General features: G+C 41.1%; 1 protein-coding gene across 1 annotated transcript; it reads right to left on the bottom strand.

Moving 5' to 3' along the window:
• Positions 1–7,366: 7,366 nt before the first annotated feature.
• LOC139655998 (tumor necrosis factor-like) lies at positions 7,367–10,870 on the bottom strand. Its single transcript, XM_071533455.1, has 4 exons — positions 10,560–10,870; positions 10,395–10,422; positions 9,688–9,747; positions 7,367–8,765 (listed from the first exon to the last, which is right to left on the bottom strand). Exons 1-4 carry the CDS (start codon positions 10,767–10,769, stop codon positions 8,299–8,301), a joined length of 765 nt encoding a protein of 254 aa, XP_071389556.1. The 5' UTR covers positions 10,770–10,870; the 3' UTR covers positions 7,367–8,298.
• Positions 10,871–14,952: the final 4,082 nt, after the last annotated feature.

Here is a 14,952-nt window from a genome sequence, read left to right as displayed (position 1 = left end):
GGTTGGGGAGTTGGGGGGTGGGGGGCGGGGGGGGAGGGGGTCCGAGTCCGAAGCCGGTCCCGCCCGAGGACGATAGAACGGAAAACGCTTTTATCGAAGAGGACCTGCGGCGAGGCGGACGGCTTCCAAAGTAAGAGCGAGGATTTCCACTCCTTCTCCCACTTCTTGCCTCTCCTCTCTCTTCAGTGTCCGGCCCGTGAATTCATGCCATCCTTCTTTTCTTTTTCCCCAAGAGAAAACACGAGGATACGCGCAACATCCTGCGATCGCGAGTTAATTACTGTACACCACTCTGCGTCTGCCAGTCTGCCAGTGATTTAGAAGGTGCCATCTGGGATTAGAGAACATATCGTTCCGAGTTAGAGACAAAAGCGAGTCCTCGGTACCGCGGCAAGGCATTTATCATATTTATTCTTTACCATAAGGCCTCTTGATGGGTTTGGATAGTGCTATGTACTGTGTTGAGAGGCTGGGGAAAAGGGGAGACTACAGCTGTATGATAAATGATGCCAGTTCCATAAGAAAGTAACTGGTCCTATCCATGACATAACAAGCGCAGTCGTTTTTTTTAACTCTTCCGGGTTAAATGTCTCGATCATGGTTTGTAGATTGTTATTGGTCTCTGTTCAAAGAGACTGCCGCGTCACTGTACATAGTTTTGTCCAGTCATGCTCAGCCCCTGCACTGTGCGGATGAAATCGGGGGCCGGGGCTCGCCGCTTCAGATGATTATAGGGCTGAAATCCAGCTGCGGAGGACGCTCCTCTCATCTGCAAGGTATTCGCAAAGTGTTGTGACTGCCACAATCAAGAGCTGAATGATAATTTGCATGAGGCTGAAAAGAATGAATTAAAGCATTCGGTCGGTTTGAGTGCAATGTTAGGCCACAGCTGTAGCTGGGTGTTTTATGTATTTTCTGTTTTTTTTTTTTACAGGAAGCGGTCAAGACAGACAGACAGACAAACAGACAGGCACCAGAAACCAAATTCTCTGTGCTTAGGGATCAGGGGCTGGATTCACCAATGTGTTCTTAAGATAGATCTTAAGAAATGACATAAGAGGAAATTTTAGGAAGTTCTTAAGAAGGCTCTTAAGTGCAATTCCTCAATATTTTCTTAGTAACAGTCTCATTTCTTACAAATTTCTTTAATTTTCCCATTTAAGAACTTCTCAAAATAGGGCCTGAATTAATTCTGATTAATAAACTTTAGGCTTACTGCCATTGAGGCTAGGAGGCAACCCAAAGTGCTTCCATCTACAAAACAATTGGGGGAAAAACCTATTTAGAGCAACTAGAGCAAAGATTTAAACATTGTTTGCTGTTGGTAACTGTAAAATTTTCTAGCTTATTTTCAGACAAAGGCCTACCAGGCCGTACACCAAATAAAGCTTTACAATAAATGTTCATCTTAATGTTAGGTGTAGGGGAAGCTATGAAGACTTTGAACTATAACCTACTTGTCTAAAATGTGTTTAAATATATGATATTAGAGGCTTACGTTTTCACTGTAGGAATTTTAAGACAGGTGAAGGGCTGTCTTAAAGTTAAGAAAAAAAATCAAGAACAAATTTGAGAACTTTCATTTCAAGAATACCATTTATTTGTAAGTTTTTTCTTAGGAAGAAACATAAGAAGAAAGTTAAGAAAATATATGAGAACTGTTTTTGAGAATATAATTTTTTCGTACTTTTTTTTCTTAAGACTAAAGTTAAGAAAAAAATGGCACTTGAGAATTTTTTTTTTTCTTAAGAGGGTTTTGTGAATCCGGCCCCAGGTTTCAGCTCCTCTTGGAGAACAACTTAACAAAGCTCATGTGTTAAAAACTAGTCCTGAGAAAGGCTAATGGAGCCGAGATGCATTGGTGTTGAATAGGGATGGGACGATACGCTTATCTATAGATATGGGATTCACGATTCAATAGGACCACGATACGATGTAATAAATAAAAGTTCAGTGACAACAAAGTCTGAATTATGTTTATTTCCGAGCCACAAATCTTGATGCCACTGACTTAATAGAATTTGGATGGAGAGTTTGTGAATTTGTGATGGTCAAGCCGTCTCATGTGTGATTACTAAAGCAGAATAAAATGGAGCTTATATCGCCATTTATTTTTTCTGCCCCACGATACGTATCGTCACATTTTTGTATCGCGATATATTGAATTTCGATATATCGTCCCGTCCCTAGTGTCGACTATTCAAGCTTTATCAATCGTCCTCCAAGGGCAGCGGAATTCTTCTCATCTCTGATTGATTCGTGCAGCTTGGAGGAGCTGCAAGGTCTGACAGCTTTTTGCCCTTTGAGCGAACAAGTCAAACACCGGGGGAGTGCTGCAGTACAGGCCAACCACTGTCCGGCTCAATTGCAACCCGCTCTCTTGCTAAAAGCTTTAGATTTAATCCCCCAGGGTAATTGAGTTAGTTAATGCCATGCCTCCACACTGCCTCCATTTAGAATTTCAATTTAACAGTTCAGCAGTTAACAACTCATAGCGGACTTCCTCTTACAACTGATTTTTAATGTGACATAAACCAAAAACAAAAAGCCTTTATGATTAGTCCTGATACTAAAACCGAATTTCCCCTCTAAAAACGACTGCAGCATTTCCCCCCCCTGTGTTCACCGTTCTGCTTTTTTGGTCTCGTCGAGTTCAGCCACCGAGGAGTTTTCAGGTATTTTAAGGACAGAGACCCGACACTTCCCCTCATGTTTTCAGCGAAACATTTTTTGTGGCAGAAAGTGAGAGTGCCACGTGCTTTCAGGCTCTGGATCTCTCTCTCTCTGTGGACTTACATGAAATGGCAGCCTTGGCTCTTGGCTCATCCATGTGTGTCTGTTAGCTTTATGTCGCTGTGAAACGCACCGCCTGGTCTCACAGAGTTTGGTGAAATGAGCTCAACGTCTTTCCGCCCTGTCCAGACGCCAGTAGCATTACTACAAGAGGTCTGGCAGTGTAGTTTATACTTGGAGCGATTCAGTGATTTCAATCCAGCGTAGTTCATTATCTGTGACCATTACAGAATTCTGAACTCCAGCACCCTCCGTCAAGTCAAGTACCGCCTCGATCATCGCTGCACGATTCATGAAGTACAAAGACTTTGCGGGTAGACACATTCTGGAATCTGACAGGAAAGAATTAGGTGGAGGAGACACAACTAGAAACAGGCAGTAGGTTGACACTGAAATAGCGCAGTGGAAAGTGGAAAGGGAAAGATGAGGGGAATGGATGAAACATTTACCTTAAACTGACCCAAACAGTTGGGTTCAAGCCCCGACTCACGACACAAAGCTTTCTACTGGGAGTGAAGCTTTCGTTTTCAGAGAAAGTTTTTCTTACTCAACCATGACCAGAACCTTAACAAGAGACCCTAACCTTAACAAAATTGTTGTACTTGCCTAAACTAACTTGCTAACCTTTTCATGTGACAGACATGTGAAAATGGTTTGCCCAATTTCATGCAGTCACACTTCATTTGAATAGTCCAATGCTGATACTCAACTTCCTGTCATGTGACTATAATGTTTCACTAAAGAGTCTACTGAGTTTCAATTGGTACTCAGAGTAGTTTATAGATATTCAATGTCTGGGTTAGATCTTAGGGTTGGGGTTAATGTTAGAAAGGGTTAGGGTTAGGGTTAGCGTTAGTTAGGGTTAGGGTTAGGTTTAGGGTAGGTGCCATTGGATATTAGACACCAAATTAAGTGTTACCATTCCTGCTATTGTCACGTAATTATTTTGTGGTGGAGGAATGTAATCTTCACATAATTTGTGTCCACAACGCCTAATCTGCATTTCAGAGTTTGTGCTCATTTCACAAAATTATGCGAGACTGTGTTGGAAACACAGTATTGATTTGCAGAGGCATGTAATGCCTCTCCCTCCGCACTGATACAGTGCTTGCCTATCTTTGTGACAATTCTTTATTTTTTTACATAATCCAGCCTTTACTTTAAATGTCGTGTTGGTTTTCATCTTCGAGTGCAATACACGCTCATAAGCATCTCTTTCATTTTCATAAACTCTTATGACAACTAGATTTGTGCTTGTACTATCTCTTCCCAAGGCTTAGAGTTGACCTTGTTTGACATTCAATCTAGTCTCATGTTCTTTCTGTGTGTGGTAGCACAGCTTGTTTCATTACCGTGAGTCATTGAAGTTGTCGTAAGCACTTATGAATGTTGGAGTAATACTTATGAAGCGCCGATGTATTATCCATGAGAACATTGTACAGTGCTCATGCTGGATCCTTTTAAAGTGACCATCTGTAAATATATTGTATGTTTGTCTGTAATCTCTTGATGTATTTCAACTGTTTAGTCCTAAAGCGGTGAAGATGCAAGTGATGTTGATACAAATGAGGATTATGCACAACATTGATGCTGTAAATAATGATCATTAGGAAATATGTCTTACCTTGCACTAGCGTATACCAGCTGTATTTCGTGTGGTACAGTATTTGAAATATATTTCTATATGCTATATAACAATAGCTGATATTGGAGATTATTTGAAATGCAAGAATGATTAATAAAAGTCATTGTTTTTTTCTCAGAATGTTGTCATCAGTTGTTACTGTACATGTCATATTATATTAATTGATAAAAAATGACTGTAGTGGGGATAAATTCTGTCTATGTTGTCGCAATTCCTACTTGTCGCCAATAGAGGTCGATAAAGATCATATATTACTTAATGCCCCTTTAAGAGGAGTAGCGCTATCAGAGATAAAGAAAAACCAAATGAAAAATGTACAACATGCAAATGAAACACAAAAAGTGAAATATGCACTGTATCACATAACTGTAATAACGGGGAAAATGAGGATTTGAAATCAAACAACATGTGAAACTACTGTATTCCCACAGATCGCTTTGAACTCACCATGGGAGTTTAATTCCTTCAGTTCCTCTCATATTTTCCACTAATGCTCGTCGGTGCTGATCTGTAGGCTGGTGGAGGCGGAGGAGGCAGGGGATTACCAACAGTGAGCAGATAACCAGGGAGTTTCCCCCCTCTCACACACACTATAGCTGATGAGGAACTCTTGCTCCACCGGAAACTTTCTTACCCGGTTTATTTTAGCAGGAGCTGTAATGTAAATTTATACAATTACTGAGCAAGCCCGAACACATCATGGTGTCTTATGTAATACCGGGGCTATAATTATCTGCTGTCACCTATGATGTGATCACAGGACTGCTTTGTTGGCTTGTTGTCCGCATCATTCTGACAAAATGGTGCCAAAACCCTCCACTGTCATTTCTAAATGAATATAACAAAGTGACTCTCAGAGCCGTCATGCACGAAAACACTGAGAATTACAATTTTTTTTATTGAGGTATGAAATGTCATTAAAGTTGCGGTCCTCAAGATTTTTATGTAAAAATTCACCCTGGTCACTTCTCCAACCACAGGATGTTGTGAATCAAAATTTAAAGAGTAACTGAACCACAAACCCAAATCTATGTATAGCCTGACGTCCAATGATAAAAAGCATACTACTGAAATTGCCATCTGCTATTGGCTGATCTGGTACCTGTTGTACCCCATAGAAGGTGACATCACCTGGCACCACAGTAGTTAAAAGGCTTTTCCAATGAAGTAAAATGATCCACCTTACAATAGGGACCCCTTGTAGTTATGTTACTGTAGAGTCTATCTAGTAATATAGTTATTATAATAACTCATAATAATAGGCTCCTGTTTAGACACATGACACAAGCTGTGTGTTCTGGCACAGCATGTTTAGAGTCCACCCTATCATTAAACTCACCTAACAGTAGCCTAAACTTGACCTCTTAACACAAGCCTTACTAATTTATTACCTCCGCCAAGGAGGTTATGTTTTCGGTGCCGTTTGTTTGTCTGTTAGCAGGATTACGGAAAAACTACTGGCCCGATTTTCATGAAACCTCATGGAAGGGTGTAGCATGGGCCAAGGAAGAGCCCATTCAATTTTGGAGCGGATCCGGATCCAACTCACGAACAAGCAATAATAGCACGAACCTTGGCGGAGGCCTGAGCTCTCCGAGTGCCCTTCTAGTTCCAGAGTAGAAAGGCTCCAGGGAGAGACACACAAAGATGTGCGAGACAGCGAAAGGGAGAGTGCAGGCAAAGCCAAAAAAGAAAGCAGGGACAAAGTACAACGAGCGGAGTGATGACAGAATGATTTGAGCCATTTTAGAGTGCAGGGAGATAGTGGATGCAGGGGGCACCCTTAAATTAAAGTTCTTGGCCAGGGCCTGGAACGCACCCAAGTCCACTCTGTAGAGGCACGCCAAGGGAGTCATAAAGGGGCATGAGCACGCTGCTCGGAGAAAGCCTTTCCTTTCTCAAGAAGATGAAGTCCAGCTTGCGGAGCTGTCAAGCAAAGAGGGGTTTCCTACATGAGAAAACCTGACACCTCGTACACAGTTCTGTCGCCAATTTGGAGTCATTCCTATGTTCCCAGGGTCCTGGGAAAATAATAATCACAACATTTTGGTTACAGATCATCACATTTTGAATAAAAAGTCAAATAATAAAATATGTATTAAACAATAAGTATTTATTGAAAACATTGTTTATTAGTTGCTGTCAGGAGGTCCTCCATTGACTTGAATGATTTCCAGCAGAACCAACGGAACTAGCATACGTGAATTGTGTACAAGGTGTGAGATTAACACTCTAGCGTACCAGTTTGCCCAAACCGATGGAATAAAAGGCTTTTCTGATTAAAAGAAAAGGGCAGACCACTACTGGTTTGAGGGAAAAACCCTAACCCTCAGCATGAGGAAGCTGGAGGCCTTCTCCACCTACTTTAACTACTGTTTACCTGCTGTTGTCAAAAATAGGACCACTGCTGGTCATATTCAAATTGACTAGAATTTATAACCTCCTCCTCTCCTCTCCTCTTCTCTCTCCTTTCCTCTCCTCTCTCCTATCCCTGTCTCCTCTCCTCTCTCCTCTCCTTGTCTCCTCTCCTGAACTTGACCTTAGCCTACCTTGTTCATATTGCATGCTCAGGATTTCTTGGTAAAGTTGCCTTGTGTAGCTTAAATGGAAAAAAAAAGGCTGATACTGCAGTATATTATTTGCTGCATTTAAAACCAACATTTTAGTCTTGTGTCTATTGCTAGCCTCTTTCACTGTTCATAAGTTCATTCTGAACTGCAACTTCCTCCCCACCAGTAGCAGGTAAAGCTTCCTTCCTCTTTCTGGCTGTTCCTTTTTTTTCTTTTTTTTATTTACCCTGTGGTTTAGTTGTTGGCTCTTGCAAAACACTTTTTGGCAGGAGTTTGCAAAATAATCGTTTCCTAAATTCTAGTCTTGATATACTGAGTACAACTGTTATGGACATAATTTTTTTGTCTTTTTATTTGATTGTTTTTTTTTTTACAGCACCACAGGCACTGTGACAAGTTTTTGCACATTTCAATAAATTGCTCAAATTAATAAATAATCTAATAAATAATGTATAAAAGACTGTACATTGGTCTACAGATTCAGAACATCAAATAAAATCAAAAGCTACAATCAAAAAACAATTGCAATAAATAGGTAGGCTAGTCAGGACATTCATTGCAAAAATACATAAATAAATACATAAATAAACAAATACATAAATGCATACAAATAAATATGTATTATAAATAGACAAAATTAAAATTAAATATATCATCTCCTCCTCATTGTCAGACTGTAGTGACATTCAATATGCAGTAAATACATTCTTAAAAACATTCCAAAGACAGTAGGTTGGTTGAGATGTGCATTGCAGTACAGCAAAAGGTACTGAGACTAAGATGGTAGTACATAGTACATAACATTATAATGTAGACCCATAGAGATTTCTATGGTTGTACATTATTATACAGTGTGCCCACTAATAAAACTGCTACAGTTAATGTAGCTTGCTTTACTTACTGGCTGTTTTCAGCCACACAGGAGGACCAGCAGCCTTTTGCACCAGCTGAAGGTGCGTTTGATTATAAGTTGGGATGTGAAAGTAGTTTGACACTAAAGTTGTGTCTTTGTTTAGTTGCACCATGGAGACTAAAGGTAGGATCTAAATCAGTGGAGCATAAAGGGTCCACTGACCAAAACATTATCTTCTGTGGCCAATAACCTGTGAGCCAAAATCAAATTTTAGCAACACAAAAACTTGGACTTTACATTGAAACTAGCCTATGTTAAATTCAGCTGGTGCAACAGGCTGCAGACCTCAGTATGCAGCCACCACAGGTCTTCTTCTGTTGTCACAACCTTTATATACTTTAATTGTAGCTGTCTTGGTTGCTCTCAGCCATGTGTACTCACAAGGCAAACACACCAAAGAAGGTTTTCCCCGGCTCATCCTCCAGCATGTCCAGCAGCCCCTCCTCCATCACGGTCTTCAGCCGGTCGTTTCTTCTCAGGTTGAACACAGCTCCCATGTAAACGGTGCTGAACCAGTTTCCTTCTCCTTCCGTCTCGTTGCTGACCGTCCTCTGGCAGGCGGTGCGAAGAGAGTGCAGGATGGTCTCGTACGTCTTGCTGTCCTCGTTCCCGTACGACTTGGACCAACGCTGTACGCTGTGGCTCAGGTGGACCATGGGCGTCGCAGTGGCGTCGGCATCGCTCTGGCAACTGACCCGGAAAGAGGCTTGGCTGTAAACGAAGTAGAGGCCGTCTTGAGGGATCACGATCTCGTTGTGGTCGAGCTTCAGCCCTCCTTGAGAGTGGAACTGGTCAACCCCCTCTTTCCACTCCACTGAGGTTTTCAGGTTAGGGTTGTGTTCTCCTATGGAAGGAGCAGAGAGAGGAGGTGAACGTGGATTTCTAACACTGAGGTTGGGTACTAATTAAATACATACAATGAGTAATAAGGCAGGCGTTTGGAAACTTTTTCATATCATCGTATCCTAAAATAGACATAAATTAAGCCATGGACCGTGCTTTGACCCCTGATTTAGTCCCAGTGATACATATGGAAAGATTTCAGTTGTTCAGTTGTTGATTTAGTATTGAATTGTAGTGCTGTCTACACTGTATATGGAGGGATAATATTCATTCTCATACATTTCTAATTAGGATAATTTCTGATTAATGAAATAGTGAAATTAAACTATTCCTAATTTTGCTGTGGAACCCCTGGAACCTGCATAGAACGCCCTCAAGGACCCCTAGACCCCCCTTAAGGACCCCTAGAACCCTCTCAAGAAACCCTAGAACCCCCTTAAGGACCCCTGGAACCCCCTCAAGAAACCCTAGAACCACCTCAAGAAACCTTAGAAACCCCTCAAGGACCCCTAGATCCCCCTCAAGAAACCCTAGAACCCCCTCAAGAAACCCTAGAACCCCCTCAAGAAACCCTAGAACCCCCTCAAGAAACCTTAGAAACCCCTCAAGGACCCCTAGAACCCCCTCAAGAAACCCTAGAACCCCCTCAAGAAACCTTAGAAACCCCTCAAGGACCCCTAGATCCCCCTTAAGAACCACTGGACTAAAGGAATGGCATCTTACTTCATTGAGCAACTCAAAAATGAACAGAAGGATTAGATCGTAAGCAGGAATGACTGGACTATCTTGAAAGTGTCTGCTTTTGATGTGCTCAAGACCATTTCCATTTCCTTTTTCCTTGTGTTTTTCAGTTTGTATATCAGACACGGTAATTCCCAGCTCAAGGTATTCTTATATGCAGAATATGTGGAGTCTGTCTTTACCTTCTAAATGAATGGCAGCTCTTAGATTTCCAGAGAGTTGCCTCAACGTATGGCGAAGGTCTGGAGAGGAGAGAAGACAGATGTTTAGAAAATGTGGCATAACTGGCAGGCTAATTTTCACATCCAGCCCATCATAGCAGCCCCAAAGTTCAGTATTTCAGTTTCTGGTGCAATCAGTATCCGATTAAGAGAAAGTCAAGTGGCTCAACTAGGGTTAGACCGATTTATCAGTTCGCGGACATATGGGGCCGTCATTTTATTAAAAATTAGATATGGTCTAGTCAGTGTCATCCATCCCTGGCCACAGCTACAGAAAAAATGTGATTTTCTCTGCACGTTTTATTTATTCATTCATTCATTCAGTAATGGTTTTTTGTAAATTAATTCTTCATTTAAAGACAGTAATGTAGCCCAGAGTTGCTCGCCTTTAAGAGTTGCTAACCCTAAAAGGATTTAATTAGTCTGGGTTTCAATGGAGAGTTTTAGTGTTCCAATACAATTCTGGAAGACACACTGAATACTTGCAATACTTTTTGCCATGAAAATGTTCAAATTTAAAGATATTGAATATCAGCAGAAATGATCGCCTAATGGCAGCTTCAATACAAAAAGCAGTATTGGCTTTCAAAAACCCATATCGGTCGAACCCTGGTCTCAACTGCAGAAATAGCAGGACGGCGTTGAGAAATAAAGGCAAAAGTTCTCACCTTCAGATTTCTCAGCATGGTCTTGCTCCTGTACAAGAAAAGAAAGGGAGGGATAAAGAGAAACGTTAGAAAAGAACGGCTGGGTTCAGCGAAGTCAGAGCAACTCACAAGACATCCAGTGGCTTCAATAAGTCAGATCTCTAATCCGAAGACCTGTGCTCCCACCTTGGCATGCCCGGTGAAGAGGACGGCGGCGGCGGAGAGGAGTGTAACCGCCAGCAGGGCTCCGATCAGCTTCCAGCCGTGTTTGCTGTTTTTGTTGTTGTTGACGGCGTGTGTTGCCTGTTTCCCGGCCTCTGGACCGACCTCGGCGTCCAGCAGCACCATGCAGTCTCCTTCCATTGCTTCGAACTGGTTTCCCTGCAGCCCCGTCATCGTGTCTAAACAGTCAATTCAAGCTCACAAACAGCAGCGGAGTCTGGGTTTTGTCAGGCTTCTCGAAGGCTTTCTCTGGGTTTCTGATTTGTCCTTCTCCTTCTACTCTGCTGCTCAGATTGATTGACTGTGTCTCCGAGCAGCTTTTAAAAACAGTAGTTTCCTATGGGGGGAAACTCCCGTGATGTCACTCAGTGTGAGTGAGTGGAGAGTCGATGAGGAAGAGAGAGCAGAGCTGGAGAGGCTCTTACACACCACACACACACACACACACACACACACACACCTACGCACACAGCATCTATATGACTGTATTCTCTCATGAATGTACACACACTCAAACACACATGTAGAAACCCCTATCACGCCTCAATACATACACACCCACATGTATACACTGATAAACACCCACCTACACACACACACACACTGCCAAACACAACTAAACACACACTGATAAATGCGCTCCTGAACACGCAGACAGGTGGTTATGAACACACATACCAACACGCACAAACACACTCACTCCCAAACACACCCACGCATACCAAAACTCCAACACACACACGCGCGCGAACATATAGACACACACACACACGCATACTGATATATACACACACAATCGCATTCCGTAATGTATCAACACACACACATACCAAAACCCCGAGACACACCCTGACACACACACACACACACACATCCACATCCAGAGAAAATCCACAAACCACAAACAGTCCATTCTGTCAGGTTGCAGGTCTGGAACTTCCTGTTACTTTCTGTCATTCATATCTATTTCTGTTACTCTATTGTTTTTTTGTTCACCTGGTTTTAAACTGATACTAGTAGATGCACTAGTCTCATACCCAATATTGAAACTAATAATGCCACATGAAATAGACGTTATGTGCGTATGTTGTGGTGCACTGGTCACCTATGTGGGTCAGATGTGTGGAAACTTGGTTGCATTGTGGTACAAAAGCAGAGCAACCAGCCGCCTATTCATCACACAGCTACTCATAATTTCAGCTGTATTGCCAGCATTAACCTATAATTAGTCATATAGGCAATGTATTTAGACAACGCACACTCATTATGATTTTCAAAATGGGTTAGAAGGTAGAAACAAACTGCAAAAGTGTCATGGTCGGTATCTACAATGTTGTGTCACTTCCTCCTTGTGTAAAAATAGGCCAAGTGCAACAAGGATGGGCCCACATGCTTCTATTCCGTGTGAATATTTGAGTAATCGTGTATTTTTCATATTTCTGTGTCAGGTGTATTCCTGACGCAGTCCCTAAACTTGTCATTTTGCTATAATTACATAGATTATGTTGAAATAACCACTCTTCATTGCAATATCTGACCACAAAATGTCTGATTACCCTAACCTTGCATGCAGGTTAACATTGTGTCTATGACAACATAACAGTTTTGATAAAATTTCTAGTAGTAGCAAGGATGAGTAATGGTGAGTGTGAACTATTATCCTCTATTAGCAGACATGAGTATGTGTGGGACCCAGCTAGTCAGAGGAAGGTCAGACAGAGAACGACTCAGACGACTGAAGATGATTACAGGTCAATGTTAGATTTGATTACTTCAATATAAAACTCATACAACTCAAACAAGAAAAAAAACAAGACGATTACCACAACTTGAAGGAAGACTGAGATGACTACAGGTTGATCTAATAATAGAATGTGATATAAAAACCAAAGTCTTGAGTTGACAAGCAATCAGTTGGTCTTTTCATCGTCACTGTAAACCCACACACCGGAAAGAGGAACATCTTCCTACATTTGCGGCCGTAACAATTAACAACAAACAGCAAACAGAACGCTCTTTACGTCAGCCACTCGTCTTTCCGATAAAAATGGAGTGATACGATAGGTAATGATAAGAAATGATCCCCGGGGGGAGCAAACCACCGGACGCGGCAAAGAAAAGTCCATGTACCGGAAGGCTTGCAGAGAGAGCAAACCTCAGCCAACGCTGAACAATTCTCCAACTTGCAGTGACGCCCAAACACAACATACCCATCACTTCAGTTTTTAAGTTAAATTGATTTCTTGACCTGCAAACATAGCTGTAGGATTTGGAATTAAGTCTCTATCTCCGTCAGTTTCATAGTTATGGCTAAAACACGATAAATGATAATAATGCCGGAAATCCCAGATCCAGAATGCCACCAAAATCTCATGTTTTTTGGCCCAGGGCCTGTCTCCTGCTGACAGGCAGACAGATAAACAAGGCCGAAAATAGAACCTCCTCTGTGTACAGTGGTCATTTTAGGATATCTTAGTCAAACTTAGATGGAACTCGTCAGATTTAGATGGACTTGAGTCAGGTTTAGCTGTCTTTTGTCAGACTTAGCTGGAACCCGTCAGATTTAGATGGACTTACGTATGTCAGGTGTAGCTGTCTTTTGTGAGAATTAGATGGAGGCGTATCAGGTTTAGCTGTACTTTGTCAAACTTAGATGGAGTTAATCTGCAGTGGAGTGCAGTGTACAATCAAGCAAGTTGCAATTAACTGTGCAACGATTCTGATTCATATCTGGATACAGCTCTCTGCCGCAAGTATCCGCCTTATCTTGATAATGTGGCATGATTTTTTGGAAAAAGGTAAGTACAGCTAAACCTGATACATCTCCTTCTAAATCTGCCATTTAAATTTGAGAATGTACAGCTAAACCGCAAATCTACGTAAATCTGACAAAAGATAGCTAAAACTGACGTAAATCCATCTAAATCTGACAAGTACGTCTACGAATGACAAAGGTGGCTGAGGATGTCCTAAAATGGGCAACATATCGGTGGAGGTAATAAGTTTATAGAACAAGAGGGTCATATTTACATGACCACACAACGGAAGATTTCAACACTAAAACATGTTACGTAGAAATATTAAAATGTATGGGTTACAGCATTAATTACAGCATTTATAGTTGTGTCACAAATCTATCATCTAACATGTCGGCATCCATCATGGAGGCCCAGTGGAGAATTTTTTGTTAGTTAATAATAATGTCTAAATATAGAACAACCAGGCTAGAAAAAGAGATACCTGAAAAAGATTGTTGTGGTGTGCATGTCAATGTGCAATGTTAAAAATCCTGAACCCAGAAAAGTATAAAGAAGATAAAGTCAGGTATCTCAGCACCATGCACCCGAGTGTTAATTAAGAAAGTTAATTGACATTAACTGAGACAAACTGTGAAACCTGCAGCACCATTTGTATTGTAGCTGATGGGAAGTCATACCATAGTGTTTAGCCCCAGTTTCACATTAATGCGTTCTATCTTGGCAATGACACCTATGGTAATTTGTTATTTCATTACTAGCTAATGTAATGTAACCTTATGTAAAGGTAAGAAAATAACATTAACTTCACCGTCTTGTTTTTGCTAATAACATGGTCAGCCTACTGTTTGCTAATTAGCATTAATGCTCTGAAATTGCACCAACAATATATTTTAGCTGCTACTGGTAGTTGATAGCATAAAGATGAGTGGGCCTGCTGATATTTAACGTTAACCGACAGAATAAGTGAAGTTATTATTTGTTTCACTGCAGGGGTTGAAGACCATGTCACATCTCAAAAATAAGTTTAAGAGTTGACACATTTCAAAATTGACTATGAAAATGCCTAAACATTAGCTAATAAACAAATAATAATTAGAAATGACCATCTGTGATGGGCAAGGTAGAACGCATTTGAAACTCAGGTTTGAGAAACTAAGGTATGGACTCTCCACTACAATACAAATTGTGCTGCTATAGAGTTTGTCTTCAATCAACACTTGCATGCACAGCTCTGAACTATCTGACTTTTCCTTCTTTATAGATTCCTTGACCTGAACAAACAGTTGTTTTTTTTTTGCTTTGTTAGCTAGTTAGCCAGCAGGCTAATTTAGCAAAGCAGCTGGTGTTAATGATGTCACTACTAGCCACTACTAATGCTAGCTTCGACTAGATATGTTAGCTCATGTGCAGTTATATGTTAACAAGAAGACAGTGATGGTTAGCTGACCAGATACTAGCTAAATAACAAGCTGACATGATCTAAACACAAAACTGATCGAATGTATCAGTGATGAAATGATAAGTTCCCAGTCAAAAACAGCACAGAAATTAACTATGTCTATTCAGTTCTGTTGACGGCCAAGATGCACATTTAGAAA

Source organism: Centroberyx affinis, unplaced genomic scaffold (genome assembly GCF_046629955.1).
Source record: "Centroberyx affinis isolate AG114_WGS23_722 - 3 ecotype Tasmania unplaced genomic scaffold, CSIRO-AGI_Caff_v1 ptg002366l_1, whole genome shotgun sequence".
Classification (NCBI taxonomy): Eukaryota; Metazoa; Chordata; class Actinopteri; order Beryciformes; family Berycidae; genus Centroberyx; species Centroberyx affinis.
Note: the sequence above shows the minus strand (reverse complement) of the source record. Positions and strands in the feature narration are given on the sequence as shown.